Source organism: Sycon ciliatum, chromosome 1 (genome assembly GCF_964019385.1).
Source record: "Sycon ciliatum chromosome 1, ocSycCili1.1, whole genome shotgun sequence".
NCBI classification, from domain to species: Eukaryota; Metazoa; Porifera; class Calcarea; order Leucosolenida; family Sycettidae; genus Sycon; species Sycon ciliatum.
In genome coordinates this window covers 45,746,076-45,763,974 of record NC_088643.1, presented here as the reverse complement: position 1 = coordinate 45,763,974, position 17,899 = coordinate 45,746,076, and the positions used below count along the sequence as shown (strand labels likewise).

Below are 17,899 nucleotides of genomic sequence, written 5' to 3'. Positions count from 1 at the left end.
TTGTACCATGCTCGCGCCGAAATTGCTTCGTGCAGACATCCCTTCATTTTCACCCAACGAAATTCCCTTTTCCATGCTCATGTGCTGACAGATATATCGGATCACTGTGAGAAATACGGTTACGCTGTGCGGGACTTTGAGCTTTGACCACAGGCTCCATCCAGTATGGTGCAAGCACTATTCATTCTCCGTGCGACAATGATGGGGTGATTGGAAGGAGCGCTATGAAAACAAGTGGCGTCACTGCGCTTCGCACTCTTCACCATCGACCTCTGTGGCTTGAGGGTGTGGCCACGAAAATAGCTCATTGCTGCGACACCGACCTTAGACTTGGGACGACAAAACCTCGCTTCATGATTATACCGATCTCTGTCACTGCGACTCGAGACGACTGTGTAACGCCACAAAGGTGTACCTCACGAAAGTGATACTGCTTATACTGTCTTGGCCTCAATCACATAAACACACACACGTGCCTCAGTGATTATGTCCGCGGAAGTCAAATTCTGTTCCATTCGAATTCAAGGAGATTCAGCGTTCTCCGCGGCTAGTACGACCACTGCGGTATCATACAACCGTCCTAGAAGCACATACACAAGACAGCATGGTACTGAACAGCCAGCTCATCGTTAGTGGACAAGAGAGTACCGTGTGTACACGAGTCGCCGCTTGTACCCCACATTAACGTTGTCTAAACGCTTGAGATCAGGCCGGCTGCCGTCCATGTAAGCCCAGCATTTAACACCTACTCGCACTCACAGCGGCTCAGCAGAAGAAGCAGTAGCAGCAGCAGCCCTAGCTCTCTCTCTCGTTCGTTCATAGTAACACGGATCTCGAAGAGGAACGGTGTACGTTGTACCAGGCTTCTTAATCCCATTCTCCTACACCACACTGGTGCATAGCTGCGAGTTACTGCGTATCTCCAACGGCGGCGAAGTAAGAGCGAGAACAAGCAAGACGCCGAGGAATACCAGCAGATTGATGTCCTGGGCGATGCGTCAGGCGATTACAGATTGCAGTGCAGTGCGAATGCAGTTTTGAGCGTAACCTTAGCTACCGCTATTTCCAGCATTCCCTGATGATCGCGTGCGTGTGTATGTGCGTGTGTGCGGTGTGTGTGTGTGTATGTGTGTGTGTACGTGTGTGCGTGTATGCGTGCTGTCCGTTTTGCAACTTCTGTGCCATAACGGTGGTATTGTACTTGTACCAGACAGTGGTGCGACACCGTACACAGTACCGAGTACTTGACAGGGTTGGAGGGTATAGTGCGCGAAGAGTACTAATGTCGTGATACGCATCACATCCCAATCACTGACAGGACAGTTGAGCAAGTCTAGTTGGTCTGGCTGGGGCAACTGGGGTGGCTGGCAGCTAGGGCATTGCACAGCACTCGCGGGGACCAGAGAGCAACGTTTTTAGCTACTTCTCTTCACTCCTGGCTATGTGGCTGGCCGAAAGTCATTTGTCAGTCGGGCGGCCATTCGACACACAATTCTGATTGCGGGCTAGATGGACACGTCTCAAAGAGGACACCTTTGCACCTTGCATCATCCTAGATCTTGTACCTTGTACTGCTGCGCAGGCGCATTCCTAGGCCCGTGTGTACGTACCATCCCTTACCATCCCTTCCACAGCTAGCTACTTCAGCAGTCCAAGTACAAGTAATAGATGATTGTGCTGATTCAGCGCATACCGTCATGGTCAATGTCACTATAGTGTTACCCAGCACACTCTGAATACAGTACGCATGCCTACAGACAACCACAATGGCGCTCACAAAGGCGTAGCCAGCACATTAGGCATCAAAATTAATGGTGCCTTACGTATCCAGATCTTGACAGGACGGGCCAAATGCTCTGCTCGCTATTCGCTACTTGTAGTACAGACTGTGTAGCCTTGGGCTTGCGGGGCGCGATCGACCCATCACGGGACGGGTTGCTGTCAATCTCTCCAGAGGTAGGCGGTCACGTGTCTCACCATCGTGATCAGTCAAAGAAGTCGTGGCCAGTGTCTCGTTTCCTGTGGCCAAAACGAGCCTATCATGAAGGTAACGTCACTCTCATCTTGTCTGCATGCCTGGCGGCTAAGCACTGGCAGTGGCACTTTGCACGGAGCTGTTGCACCAATGCTTCTAGCGGGTTGTGTCCGCAGGATTGCCACCTTCGCGTGAACGACGTGTTGATCCTTCTGCGCAGAAATTCACCGGGTATGGACACTGCTGCGCACGTAACAATCCCCCAGGCTCAGCCCGCAGCCAGTCTCCTTTTTAATCACAATTGCCCAAGGTCTTCTCGCCCGCCTTGCTCACTGGTCAGACCAGGAAGCTGCTGCCAGTGCTACTGGGCTGCTGTCTGTATGAACGTTCAGGCTCGCGGAGTGGAGACTTGGCCATGGGGGTCGTCGACTGACCATCCGTGGTTAACGTTACCTGCTTGCCTGCCTGCTTCTGCCTATCTGTCAGTTCTACCACCAGAATCAGCATCAGTCCAGCAGCACTATGCCACCAGATCTCCGCATAATCCAACATCATTACCCAAGTCTAAGTAGCAGCAGCAGCAGCATCAGTAGCTGGATCATACCCCTCATGATCCTCATCATCGTCGACATCGTCATCATCAGTAGCACCAGCCACGTAAAGCGGCAGGAAATCACCACCAACCCTCTGCCTGTCTCTGGTCAGCTGCAGGCTCGTCACTCTATTGGCGAGATAGTCGGCAGCCGACAGACAGAAGAAAAACCAGTCACCTTCTTCCACTCTGGCCAGTCTTGTAGAATTTGTCTAGTGTCTGACAATGTTCGGATGAGTCCGTCATAGCGTCTGATGCTCAGAGTTTTTTATTCCACCTACCCGAAAGCCCGGCAGAGTCAATACCGAAAAGGGATTAATTTCGTGCGGATACGTCTACGTTTGTTCTGTCTCTGGATATGATGGCTAATGGTCAAGATGGCCTTCACTGCTATCCCAGTGCCTCGCACTACTCAAAGCCGCCGTCTGGTGGTGCCCATGGCCAACCTCCCCCAGCCCAACCTGCAACCTGGCTGAATGTTCCCTGTGTTCCCACCAAACCTTGGCCCCCACCGGAGGCCAGTCCGTCGGTGTTCGAGGCGCGCCTCATCATTCCACCCACGGCTGCCATCTCTGCAGCTCCATTCCCGACTCCCACTGCCTCCACCTATGCCCAATGTAATAATAATTCCCACCATCATCATCAAAGCCCAGTGGCACAGCCAGTAACACCGGTGCAAGCTGCACCCTATGTGTCGGAATATCGAACTCTGCAGAACAGTCCCGACGGCAGAGGCTTCGCTGCCACCACGTTCCTGCGTGTCATCAGCGCTCCGGGAGTGCAAAATGGCAGCTCCACGGACCAGCAACACCATAGTGCGGACGCGACGGAGCAGAACAACCGCCTGCGTTCGTCCTCCTCTTCACTATCGACGCTTCATCGACGTTCGGACGGAGCTGGATCGGTGTCGGCAGCGGCAGTAGGTGGAATGCCTTGGCCCAACGAATCGTCCGCTGTAGCTTCGGGAAGCGTTGGTGGACATGCCGTGGTAGCAGTGGACGGCAGCAGTGGAAGAGCTGTCAATGCTGGAGGTACAGGTGCTAACATCATGAGAAGCAGCACTTCTCGTTATACCGTCGACAACGACGTACACGCATCGGCAGCAAGACGCGATAGCAGCCAGTCATCATGTGGGGGTGCAACTCCTGGAGGTGGTGGTGCTGCTGCTGGTTCTGCTGGTGTATTGTATCCAGGTGAATCTCACTCGAGTCGAGGCACAAATGGTCTAAGCGACGGACGCAAGCAAGTCCAATTCGTCAACTACAGCACGGTAAGCAAAGCGTTGATGCCCCCGGCTATATTGTTTTCGTCATGCACAGACACTGAGACTGTGTTCTGCTTTTCAGATATCATAATGTGTGACCATGCAAGTGAGTGCGCCATGGTGTGACAATGTCGGAAACACGCTGGACTTGGCGGCCGTTACTTTCGACACAGTCTTCGAGCCCTGCCGGGGCGCAAACGGGAGTAACAGATTTGTAGTGACAAAGTCTTTACAAACGACGTGCTGAGCTGTGAGCGTGTGGTGAAAACCGCGTTGCGATTGGCAGCACGTCGCAACTAAACTAGGAAATAGGCGAAACTCGACCGGTGCACAGCGCACTGTCTTCATCGCCCCCTGTTAGGCGATAGCACCGAGGACACGGCTTGAGGTTTGTTTCGTGTCCCGAAATAGGTTATGCCACAGACCTAAAGAACGACGAGGGCTGAAAGCAGCTGATACATTGCCGAAAGGAATGCTGTCTACAGCCAAGCACAGGACGGAGAGAGCTCCAATGTTCGATCTTGTCTCAAGCTCACACTTGCACGTTTTACACGGCGACAAGAAGAGGTAAGAAGTGCACGTATGAACGCGTTCAAACATTGTACTTCGTCATAAAACTGAGCTGCAGGCTTCGGCATCGTGCTCATTTCCTCAAATTTCGCCAAGGATCGTCGAACGATAGATCCGTGCGAGGAGGATACCATCGCTTGTTCAAAGGTTGTGTCCTGAGGATATGCTGGCAGACTTGACTTCGCGTCAGCCAGGGGCGTCTAGGTGGGGAGAGTTTCCCGTCGTCTGTTGTGTTATGCAGATGCCAGCAAGGCACGCCAGTGCGGATGGGGTATCTCCACTGATACTGGCAAGCCCTAGACCAACAGCGAAGGTAATGCTCGAGCTGGGAATAGGTACTGGTGACAGGGGAAACAGGGAACTTACAAACTGTACTGTAGCTATGTTGCACTCACAAGGTACTAGACCAGTGAACATCACTTCATACACACACCACACACACACCATACACTGGGTGACTGCAAGGTATGATACTGGTCATGAAGCAGCCAAACACACGCACACGACGGAAGTATGACCAACATACACACGTCGTCCGCTGAATTCGGTACAGGTCGACACTTGTGCCTGTTAACCGACCTGTCATTGTGCACCAGGTACTGCGGGTGAGATGAACAGCCTCCAAGGTAAACCATACACTCCTTTTGCTCCGTCTTTCCAACAGTGGTACAGCGTTGATCGTCATTACAGCTTGTCCAGCTCCAGCCACCGCAGCCATTGCCACAAAGTGCTCCTACACGATGAAGGAGAAGATGAATAAGGCAAAGTGAGAGTACATAGTACATCATGGACTAGTTGAGCAGTGTTGTTGACGGCCGACACTCGGTGATTTACAGGAAGCTGACCCTGGACAGACCCCACCCCAGACCAATTCATACGATTACTATATTCTGTGCGTGCCGTGCTCCGTTTATGTGTATTCGCTTATTCACAAATGATGAGATTAGTGAGTTTGTCTTGCGGCTTCGTATCGGGTCGCCACCTATCTGGATGCTTTGCTATCAAGCCATGTCGTATAGCAGGTCCAATCAAGAGAAGAGAAGAGGAGAGGAGGGACAATCTGGCTATGTCCTTGTATGATCATGTCCTTGTTACAGTTCTTGTTGAGTCGGTGCTCGTGTGGGCACACCAACACCCTTGCGTGTGCACACAAAACAACGTTGAAGTGAACCTGATGGTACGGCCGACATCATCCTCGGAGGCGTTGCATAATCCACTCCTCTACCATCCACTCCTCTACCATCCACTCCTCTACCATCCACTCCTCTATCATCCACTCCTCTATCATCCACGCCTCTACCATCCAATGCTCTTAATCCACGCTACAGTCCATTTCAAAACTATAGACGCGTACCTAGGCAAAAACCGGTATGCCAGCATCTATACCACATAAAATCTGTGATCACTTTGTGCATAATTTTTTCCAAATTGGGCGTCTGTTATCCAATCATTTAGAAACTTTATGAGAGTAATTGTGGAGCGGACCTGAGCAATATTCCGAAAACTATTCTCAAAACGTTCCAGCCAAATTTGAAATATTTCAAAAACCCTACGCGTCTATAGTTTTGAAATGGACTGTACATGGTGCACTGCAGCAGTACATGGGTATACCGTGTTTGCCATTGTCATTAAGTCTGGATATCACCTGCTTCCATAGGTTCCATGTTCGTTGTCTTTGACCAAAGCAGCACAACACTGTGCCGTGGTCCTTTCCTTGAATGTTTGGCCACTCTTTTCGAAATCAAGTTCACCAATGTATTATGTATGGTGTGACTTGCCAGCAACACCTGTTTTCCCTACACTCGAAACATTGCACGTATGTAGTCACAGACGAGACTCTCACTAGTCACTAGTCCAGCACACCAGTACATAACCGGGCCGAAAAGACCTCCATTATCATGCTGGATTACCCGTTCAGAGAGATATGAAAATATAAAACCATGTACTAGCCCTCCCAGCCCCCCCCCCCCCCCTCCCCTCATTCCATTCAATCTGGCTATAACTCTAGTGTTACATGTATAGCATGGACGGTTGTGATTCCTGTCTAAGTATTTATGTGCGGCCCATGGCTGATCTAGGTTGTGTTCTACTACTTCTATGTGCCGTGCTTTGCAGCTTCTGTCACCGAACAGTGTTCTCGAGACGGGCAGCAGCATGCGTGACAACGATGTCAGTGTACATCCCAATAGCAGCAGCGGTGGTAGAGGCGGTCATGATATGACATCATCATCGCGGCACAGCCACCACACACACCATAGCCACCATTCGGTGACGACAGTGGGAGCTGCTCATCAGGATCGCGGGTATCACCATACTTCCGCTTCTTCTGCCTCCTATCACACAATGTCCGGATATGGATCAGAGTGAGTGTTAGAGCAGGATTCATTGGTATTCCTTACAATCGGCTTTCAAGTAAAAGAACCAGTCTTTTCCCTTGCGTCGTCCAAATGTCCAAAGTCGAAGCTATCCATGTACTGACAAGGCTGTCCTTCTTGACATGACCAACTTACACTCAAGGAGGAAGCAGGAGGATATCATCGCAGCCAGCTTCACACTTGTTGGATGGATCTCAGAGGGTTGGAGTCTGGAAAGACTTAGTTCATGCTCACTCTGAGACTGAACTGTACCTCTCGTAATATGCAATGGCTTGGCCGGTGTTCTCTCTCTCTCTCTCTCTCTCTCTCTCTCCTTCTCTCTTTCCTTCTTTCTGGGATGGGCACAATCAGAGAGGTATCACCATCTGCCCTGCACTAAGTGTTATTGTCGCTGTTGTCCTGTTTCCCAGTGGCGGAGCTGCGGGTGACGCACGTTTGCTACCTGTTCGGGTACGGCGTGTTAGGACAAAGATCCTACGCCAGTGGATGATAGACAACAAGAATCATCCGTACCCTAGCCGAGAGGAGAAGGAGTACCTGGCATCGCAGTGCGATATGACTGTTGTACAGGTCAGTACAAGCAAGACATGCTCTAAAAGGTTTAGAGTAATTAAACAACAGAATCTGATTGAAGAAACAAACAGTAGTAGCTACGCCATGTTGGTCTCGGAATGCTTTGGCTGAACGGCGTGTGTCCGTGTTCATGCAGCACGTGTATGTACATGTGCGTGTGTGTGCGTGTATGGGGGGGGGGAGGGGGAAGGGGGGAGGGGGAAGGGGGGAGGGGGGGTGGGAGGGGGGGGGGATCGAATATATTGAACCCTACCGTACTAGGAGTTGATACTTTATGCACGTGTTAAAGCAAATGAAAGTACAAGAGCCATACCCCCCCCCCCCCCCCCCCCCTTCTCAAGCAACCAACCGAAAATTGGAGCCAAAGAAGTACGTAACCAAGCTTGCTTTGGACGTCGTGATGGCTGAATCTTGCCTAAGGATGCACGTCGAGGGATATTTTTAAGGGATAGATCAACCATTATGACCAACGCAGAGCGTGGTTGATCGTATTTCTTATAATCTACCCCTCATAAAGTCAGACTGTCCAACCTTGCCACCTTTCCAAAGCAGGACACCTATATAAAATATATACAAAGGCAATTGTCTCCCATGTAAATAAATGTACACAAATGATTTGGTCCAAAGCAGGACGGTTGGACAGCCTATAAAGTGCAATATTTCTCACTGAGTAGTGTAGTGTAGTGCAAACTCGAGCCGTACCACGAAAAGTAACTTAGCAGAACTGTTGGTAGGAAGCATTCAACATCAGCGACAAATACCCAAACCTCGCTGACATAATCATTCGTAACATGGAAACTGTGGGCACAAGTCATGCGATCGAGTCCACCAACTAAACCAGGTTTTGAAATTTCCATGTTACAATTGTTTTCCTCGGCTCACCATCTGAGTTCTTAGGACATACATGTAATCATTGGTTGTACATTGTAGCTTCCACATGTGTGCACTGGTGTCTGGAGTATATTGGTACCGTGTTGCGCACGCAAAATCACTTGTACCGTACCTGTATGTGGAAATCCTGGGTGTGCTGCACAGTTTGTTTGTTTGTGTTACCTTCACATAGTGGTCTTACGTAACCATGCCACCCACTCCACTACCTTTTTATGACAATTCATGATGTCATACTGACACCATCATGATGTCATAGGACACCATCATGATGTCATAGGACACCATCCCACTCTTACAGTGCTAGGTTAGATTAGGCTCTTGGTAGATACAGCAGCACACGTGTAATTCCATTGTCACACTAATGCAGCTCTATGTAGTGTAAAGGGATCATGAGTATGGCGTACTACAGCAGTGACATAATTATACTCAGCTGACACATACTGTTGCTAATTAATGTTTAGAATCTATCTCTGGGTGTGTGCATGTATGTTGATTCATACTGATATGGCGGGGTGTGTATGTTGATTCACGTGGGATATGGCAGGGTGTGTATGTTGATCCACGTGGGATATGGTATGTGTGTATGTTGATCTATGTGGATATGTATTATGTCTATGTATTATGTCCTGCGTATGTTTTGATTCACCTGTACATGCTACACTGCATCTTGGCTGCCGTCTCTCAGGTCTCCACTTGGTTTGCTAATAGTCGTCGGCGCATTCAGCGTATCGGTCTGCAAGGCTGGGTCAACGACCAAGTCAGAGAGGATGAAAAGCTTCATAAAGGTATGTACACGATCCTGGGCTGTGTCACACACCCAAACACCAGGGCAACAATAGGGCCATAGTAATACAGTGCACATTGTAGTATTGGCATACATGTAATGCCACAAGCTGGAGTTCATGTGTTACGGGTGCCCATGGGCTGATGAATGGTGCATTCGCTGAATCCATGTGCACATGTTCCTCTGTAGCTCTGTACAAAAGCACACACTAGGATGTGTGCTTTCACCCAGTGTCCGGCATGGATGCAGCGACTAAACATTTGATTACGATGATGTACGATGTAGATCAAAATGGCACCGGACACTGTATAACATTGCTATGTGGTGGGCTGGTAAACAAGGTTCTCTGCAGTCAATCGTCTTCACATCAGGTATCAATGTCATGTTGGTATGTGCACTGTAGTGCTTACATAGCCTAGACATCTATTTATAATTACACTCTTCAGTATTGTTTTCCCCGGGTTGAGGCATCCAGTACCTCCCCCCATTGCAGTGATTTCATTGAGTTTGCCGGGGAGTAACATGGTACAGTACACACTACCGATGGTGAGTGGTATCCACGCACACTGCGGGAGTACTGCACCTAATACCTGAAATTGTGCACACAGCTGGAGCAAATCATGTTCCATTATAATAATGCCGAGCCCTGCTAAGCAATGGCTAGATCTTCCCTGTCATCATGCAATGCTTGTACAAGGTACTATCATCAAAGGCTCTTCATGGCCCGGCACTTCAATCTGAATGGTAGCTGGAGAGGGTGGCTTATCAGAATGAAGTTAATGGTGGGAGTTCGACGTTGCTTAGCTCACGCATGTCACATTCTTGAAACCTGGATGCACGGAGGGCATCATAAAAGATCTGGCCAATGTGTGCTATACATGCACAGTAGGTGGTAACATTACAGAGTTATTATTTCTTGCGTGGTGTTGGGCTCTTGCCTGCATTGGACAAGGACTTGTGTGTACAATTTGGCCCCCTGGCTGGGGTAATTAACCTCATTAGTTTGTGAAGTGTACAGAGAAAGAGGTCTTCTCTGCTGTATGAAGCATAATATTAATGCCAGAGTCTTTGTGGGGCAGCTGGGGCAGCTGGGGCAGCTAGAGGGACGTGAGCTGAAAGTGCCCTGACATGATCTGCATGGAGTAGGAGGCTCTGACTCCTGAGTGACACATTGAATGTGCCTGTAGGTGTGATGCATGCAGCCATCTGGCTGTGTGGGAGTTAACAATGCCATTGTTAGTTACCTGAGCCATACTGAATTGGTTGACTTTCTCCTTTCTGGGGAGTGAATGGCTTACTGGGAGTGGACCTGGGGGCCTCCCTGAACCCTGCTGGCCACTCTGTACATGTATGCCTAGTAACCTGGTTGTGCACAGAGCTAATAATTATTGTGCAAGAAGTCATGATACAGCGAAGATGCCATTCTCCTGTCTGTGCCAATGCAATAGCATAACACTTCCAGCGCATCTACCTTGTACATTGTACATTGTCCGTCAAGAATGTAGTTCATTGAAGCTCCTCTCCACCCAATGCATGGCCCGATGCATGGACACAATCATCGCGTGTGGGTCAGCAATTGCCGGGGGACCTGTCTTTCACACTGTCCATTTGAACTCTCCTGGAATCTTGCGCAAGGCTGCGAGCAGATAGATCAGTATGCTTTGAGCACTTGTATTCATTTCTGAACGTATTCTGCACACTGCATTTTTATGTTTCTTTCCAGACAAACAGCCCACATGGTCTTAGTCAATAAGGAATGCTCAGCGCTCTGAGAAGAATCGTTCCGCGGAGTGATACCATCCCGCTCGGACATGCCAGACATTTATTGGCAGTCCAGCAGTTCTGAGGAAGATCACGTTCATCTTGCCCAGAGATGAGTAGTTCCCCTTGTGGCCTGGGTGAGCGCACACCTCATATCTCCACATTGCTACATCAGATGACAATCATGGACAGGCATGTTGATGAAGCTGATAAATCCATTCTGTCACTCAGCCATTCTGATAGCACGTTCTGGAAAGGGTTAACTGGTGCCCAAACTCTGCACCACAGTACGATGCCACAACATATTCAACATGTTTTTCACGCCAAGGACACTCTGGATGTTGGTCAATGCATCGGTATAAATGTATAGATATTATATTTTAGCTCCCTCCAATTGATATTATTTTGAAGATGTTATTATCCACCCACCAACTGACAGTGCCCATGGCCAATGAGTGGTAGGGAATATAGTAAATTATAATGTACCGTACCCTTCAACCCAACAACTACAACTACATGTACATGTACATGTACATGCTTGGAAACTAGCATATGTACAACATGTACATTGTACACCAAGTTTGATCGCACTTTTATTGCCATCACGTTCAGAGTATCGATGTGGATGAGTTATTATAAACTCCCAGATGCTCGCACGGCATGTTATGATAATTAAGCAAAACATGCCCTTGATCATGTACATGTACACGTGTGTCCTGTGATGTTGAAACTCAGTAAGATGGTTGAACCACATTGTGGAGCAGCTGTCATAAGCACTCCGCAAAGCCTATACTTTTCAAGAGGCCTGGAATTGCCATGTTCCGCACTTGACGTGTTTGGCTTTTGACGCCCTCCTTTCCCTTGGTGCAGAAGTGCTTTGCCTCCTTGGTGCTTCACGGAAAGCACTCTCTCTTAATTTAACGCCAACCTACACAAATGCCCTTGAAAGTTCTTGCAATATAAGCCTACTTGCTGATAAATCTGACACTGCCATGGCACTGGGCTCAAAGCAAAATTCATCATGCTTCAGATGTGCATGTATATGTACAATGTATCATTACTGAGTGCTTGGCAGAACCCCATCCACTGTATTATCTGTGGCTACTGGCAGTATTCTGAGTCTCGTACAAGTAACAAGACTTAGTCCACCTACACTGTTGAGCAGTAGCAACTGAACAACACGCATTATTGGCATTGGTGCCTGACTACAGTGTTGTCTGAAGCCAAGGATCATTCTCCAACATACATGTACATGTACACAATAATAATTATTGTTATACTTCTAGCGTGGTAGATCTAAGTAAATTATTAGTTACAAGAGGTAGAATCTACCACAGTCCGGTGTACATGTGCATGTACATGATTGCAAGAACAGTCATAGTATCCAACCTACATGTACATGTACATGTACTTCACCGCATGTTTGAGTTTAGTATCAGCCAAAGAGCTAACGCTAGATCATTACGTGTATCAGTATGGCAAAGGACAGGGAAGGTATCTCACCATGGTCACACGAACACCCATTGGTAGTGCTACTGTGCGAAAAAACGCAACACAACTACCGGTACATGTACATGCAGTATGTACTATTATTTATAATGTAAATACGCGGCGAGGCTGTTTGTTTGAAAAATGTTATAGGAAGAAAATTATAAACTCGGATGTTGAGCCAATAATAATAATATGTAAAGAGAAAAGGACCTATAAGTAATTAGTTACTAGTTATGACTAACAGTCCACCAAGGTAACGAGATAGTACTGTTACGTGTATAGTACTGTATACCGTCAGATAGTGTGACAACAAGGCACAAAGCTGACAAGGATATTGAGACATTCGACGACCTGACACCTAGTCCCTAGCAAACCAACAACCTTTGTGACAGTTCGTCTTCGCTTGGCTCCCCCTCTTTATCTATTTTTACCTACCTTTGAGCCTCCCAAGTTGGGTGGTCGGTTGCCTTGCGTTTTCGAGTTGCAGTTAGACCGGTTTGTCCAGTGGCCATACTTACTAGTCTCGTCATCATCATCCCGTAACGTTCGACGTCTTTGTTGCCGAGGACATACTGTAGCTCGTGCACATCTTCGTGGCGCATCCCTTACCCTTATAGGAACTTTCCGCACCTGAGCTTTCCAAGAAAGCTTGTTGGTTTACGCTTCGTAGATGTGTTGAAACTAGGTGTCAGGTCATCGAATGTCTCAATAATATCCTTGGCAGTTTTGTGTCCTTGTTGCCACACTATCTGGCTGTACATGTACCGGTATATTATCTCGTTACCTTGGTGGGCTGTTAGTCATAAGTACAGTGTAGTAACTTGAAAAAAAGTATGAACAAAGATAATACTTCGAACTAGTTTTCGCACAGCCCTTCTCAGCCCTTCTCAGCCCTTCCCAGGATCCTGGCAAGCAACGTTGTACTAATGAGAAACAATCAAGTAAGGGACTAACAAAGAGAAATGAAGTGAGAATAAACACCTACATGTATTCTTTGAAAAGAATAACAACCTAGCACTATGTTGCTAACAGGTACATACTACAGTGATAATATTTTAGACTGATAAAGTTTATGTTAGCGTCTATACCCAATGCTGTAGACAGCAAGCTGTTTCATAGCGTCTATATGATCATTGATTGTGATAAGCATGTCGGCTCGGAAATGATAGTATGCAGCGCAGCATACTGCAGATTGATTTCGCGATACTTTAGAGCTAGTAGTAATGTGCTGAAATCTCTCACTCTCACTTCGCCCTCTGCACAATCTGTTACACAATGTGTCGATGTGTGTTATGTGTGACGAAAAGCAGCGCTCAAGAAGAGGGAAATGGCACAAACTCGGAGACAGCGCTAGGCCTAGCTTTGTAGGGTGTAGAGTTAGGGTACTAAAATGCCATTAGAACAGACATGTAATGGGTACAACCTGCAGCAACGCTATTCATCCCTTCACAGACATTCCAGACACAATAATTATTGACATTCAGCTGATTTGCTCCTAGGGAGCCTTGTTCTAATTAAGCCGAAATTGAGTAAATTCTAGAATGAATGAACGACATTCACCGGCAATAACTTACCTCTTCTATGTCGGTATTGTGACACATTTCGCAATCATGGTAAACTGTCAAGACTGCGGTACAATTGTACTTTTTGAAGTAGAACTATTCAAGAACTCGCCAACTGGCAACTGGCAACCGGCGCTGAGAGGAGCAGAGCTCTACAGCATTGAGGTGCTGTGAACTGATGGCCGAAGATGCTGACTCTGGAGAAAGAAGAGTAAGTGATGCTCTGTGCTCTACTGCCACTGGGTTCCAGCCATACATTTTGCAGCATTGTTTTCTATTGAAACCCATGGTCGGTGTCATAATGACATGAATGTGTAGCCTATAATAGTATACTGCTGTAGGTTACATATCGACATGAACGTGCATGTGCAAGTGCGTCAAATCCGCATGCACAGGGGAACAGATGTTGGTTAAGTGGGCTGTTTGCGAATTAGAAACTTCAACTGGGAATACGGCTCAAACATGTATGCCACAGGCGTTGGCACTCACGCCGCTATAGCTTACAACGACTAGGAAGCTGGCTAATGAGATTCAGGGAAAGTGTGGTAGTCACAATGCCGGATACTTTCATAATGTCATTGACAAATTCTATCGCGTTTATTGTCCATTTGGTGACGTAATAATACAACAATTAATAACAGAGCAGATTACCGTGACCTCTAAGGCTCTTCCACCAGTACTTATACTGTTTGAAAGAGCTGGTATTCCATAATATCACAGCATTGCCCCCACAGGGTATTTCGAATTGTTTGAAGATGTCCAGAATCGTGATGCAGCTCCCAGAAGAAGAGAACCTGGATTTGAACTAGCCTGCCCTGGAGATAAGGAAAACGTGAAGGCATATACATTTACATTTACACGTATAGTCGTTAAGCATTCAGACGCACATTGCATTCCTCCAGCAGCCCACTCAATCCTGTACAAAATATCCCTGGGTGGAATAGGCCATGATCACTTTGGTTTTTAAATACTAGTACTTGTACTGGAGCAAAACTGTTTACAGTACACTGATTGGGTGCAGTCTCCTCTGTCTCCTCTGTCTCCTCTGTCTCCACACTGGCAGCATGGCTGTAATGTTACAATACCACTGACAATCACCTCACACTTCTCCATCAGCCCATGTACGCGTACATTATACATGTACACGTATGTAGTCTGTGATACGAACATCACAGAAAATTCAAATGCTCATCGTCGATGCCAGGGCTATTTGCAAATGTGTGCACTTCACAGGATGAAAGAAGGAACGCACACACAGATTTGTGCAACGCTTCTCGATCGCTGCCCATGGCATGAAGTACGGCACTGCTACATTGTACATGTACATGTACATGCACAAAATTGTTCACGAAGTAGAATCAGTGTCAATAGAATCCTGCGAGCAGAAAAACCTGCAGAAGTGTGCACCGTGTATACACACACAGGTCGTATTTCAGTACTACACTGTATTGTACATGTACTGTTTTCTAGACAACTACAATCATGTACAAGTACACAGGTCCTGCATGGAATGCTGTTCGATTGTACAACTTAGGAGTGCTATAGACTGTTGAACTATCTAAGATTCGTTCTGTTGAAACCACTCTTGGTGCCAGGCAATTTTTTGATCATTCCAGGAAGAATAATCGTTGCTATTTTAAGAAATGAAATGGACTTAGAGAACTGGACAAATTGATATTCCTGGGGGATAATATTATGCTAAAAAGCTCCCTAGTACGTCACGACATTATACCATTGTATAAATGGAAGGACTTTAGGGGGCTCCAGCACCGTGCAAATGTGAGGACCTTGTAGCGTCTGATTTATGCCTGGTCCCTACAATAAATTATACATGTGTACAATCATGTCCGAATACACATCCTCAAAAGGGTGTGATCGTCAAAAGCACTGTGATGCTCAAGATGAGCGGAAGTGGTGTTTGAGAATGCACAGTGTAGGCTCAAGATGAGCGGAAGTGGTGTTTGAGAATGCACAGTGTAGGCTGATGTTTCTCTACACTGTACTGCAGGATCTTGCAACTGGGGGTGAAAAAGGATAAGAATGAACCAAACATCAATTCGCTCACTGACAAACTGTGTTGCAGCTTTCAGCTCCTCATATAGCTATAGCTTCGAGTCTCATAAAAATAATCTGAGGATTGATAGCACTCATGCACACCTTCCAGGCCCTTTGGGGTTTGCTATGACTGTACTCTGTGACCGTTTTCAAAATAACGATCTGGACTGGTGCCACCCAACCCCCTATTGGACTTGAACGCTACGGATAGTCGGATGCCCATAAACTCGGTGTGTATATACAGGATGTTGTGGACATACATGTACATGTAGTGCATTGTTAAGCTGTGGCCAGTATACATGTACATACATGTAGCTTACAATGCACAATTTAACGTCTATTTTAGTTACAGCAATAGTTATCATAGTCGGTGTTCTAATGTAACAACAAACATGACGATTGTGTGTGATGATAATAATCAAAATAATAATTTTAATGATGATGATGTATTACAGTCACGCATGGGTGCGATGTGACTAAAACAATAGGAATAGTGCAGACAGTTGCAGAAGACTTGACTGTACTGTTTCCCACCGGTTGTGTTCCGCTGAGATTCAGTTGACAGATGTCGACACAGTCACAGACAACGACAGCGTGCAAACCCTACAATCATAGTCATTCCAAGCCCCATGGTCTACTACATGTGGCAATCCAGCAGTGCGCTTGAGAGATGCTATACATACATGTACCACGCATATGTACATGTACGTGTACGTGTAAGTGACGAGTACTCGGAGTAGCGTGTGAACAGGACTCACTGTTTTGACATGCCGGTCCAGCCTTCACTTTGAAAACTCCACCCATTGCTATGTGGGCGGTGTGCTCCACCGGGAATGATGTATCCCTGTGACTTGGACACGACATAATATGGCTGCACCAGATTGTATGTGTTCACTCCGGGGGAGATGGTCTGGAGCTGCCCCTCACTCAATGGGTCTTGTCAAATCTCGACGTGAGTATAAATAGGTTGACATCTCCCAGTGTTTGGCAGTTTGGTGCTTGGCCTCAGCTAGCGCTGTACGTCGTCGTGGGCAAGTGACAAACACATGCAGTCCGCGCTCTAGACTGACATCAGTCTGAACGTTTCTTCAATGACAGCCAACTGTCAATAAACCGGTGGCGACTGAAGATGAAGTGATTCGATGTGTCCAGATCGCAAACACGTACTGTGACGTAGCCACTGAGTACGTCTTATGACGTTATGACTGTCATGATCTGTTTATTGTATAAACACAAATTTTCGTTTACCAAATCTTTCGTTAGATCACTCCACCAGCAGGTTCGTTACGTACTAAAATTTGGTCGAGGTCTGTCACCCTGACCGTTCAGAAAAAAACTTTAGTGTGGTACTAGGTGTCAGGTCGTCGAATGTCTCAATATCCTTGTTAATTTTGTGCCTTGCTCATGCTGTCGCACGTTCTGACTGTGTTTTCTCGTTACCTTGGTGGACTGTTAGTCATAACTCGTAACTTATAGGTCCTTTTCTCTTTGGGGCAAACTTTAGTTAGTTCGTGCCCCCTAACGGATATAGCGAAAGTTAATTCCAAACGAAACTTTGTACTTATACAGTACAGCGTACATACTTGAACAACGTTCACAAAACCGAGGGGATTGCGTACACTGTACATATGTGTAGGACAGAGAGGAATTGAGCTGCAAGCCCATTATTGTTAGTGCAGACCTATATGTAAATTCAAGTGTTCCAATGGACGATCTTAGCAAGCTGATGTGACCATGATGACGGAGACCAGCTGCCAGGGGTCTCTTCTTTTCCCCAACCTCTTTTCCAGGACAGATTGATAAGAATGCAGCCTCAACGCATGTACATGTATTCCCTGAGCATCGTACGCACCCAGACTGTTTAATTGCTGCTTAGCTCGGTAGTGATTTGTACTGCACCCATGTACACTGGGCGGACAAAGAAAGCTGACAATGGGTTGTATTTTAGAACCGTTGTGGCTACACAACATGACAATGACTATGTCAGTATGTGATGTGTTTCCACA

At 47.1% G+C, this 17,899-nt stretch overlaps 1 protein-coding gene across 1 annotated transcript; it reads left to right on the top strand.

Moving 5' to 3' along the window:
* Window positions 1–2,208: 2,208 nt before the first annotated feature.
* Window positions 2,209–11,792, top strand: LOC135828582 (protein roadkill-like). Its single transcript, XM_065341019.1, has 5 exons — window positions 2,209–3,837; window positions 6,517–6,764; window positions 7,187–7,346; window positions 8,926–9,025; window positions 10,748–11,792. The coding sequence occupies exons 1-5, from the start codon at window positions 2,926–2,928 to the stop codon at window positions 10,768–10,770; spliced, it is 1,443 nt and encodes a 480-aa protein (XP_065197091.1). The 5' UTR covers window positions 2,209–2,925; the 3' UTR covers window positions 10,771–11,792.
* The last annotated feature ends 6,107 nt before the right edge of the window (window positions 11,793–17,899 follow it).

Excerpts from the sequence above, each read along its gene's own strand:
- LOC135828582 (XM_065341019.1), top strand. The coding sequence starts at position 2,926 with ATGATGGCTAATGGTCAAGATGGCCTTCACTGCTATCCCAGTGCCTCG. Across the intron at positions 6,765-7,186 it reads ATGTCCGGATATGGATCAGA|TGGCGGAGCTGCGGGTGACG; the intron begins GTGAGTGTTAGA and ends CCTGTTTCCCAG. Across the intron at positions 9,026-10,747 it reads GGATGAAAAGCTTCATAAAG|ACAAACAGCCCACATGGTCT; the intron begins GTATGTACACGA and ends GTTTCTTTCCAG.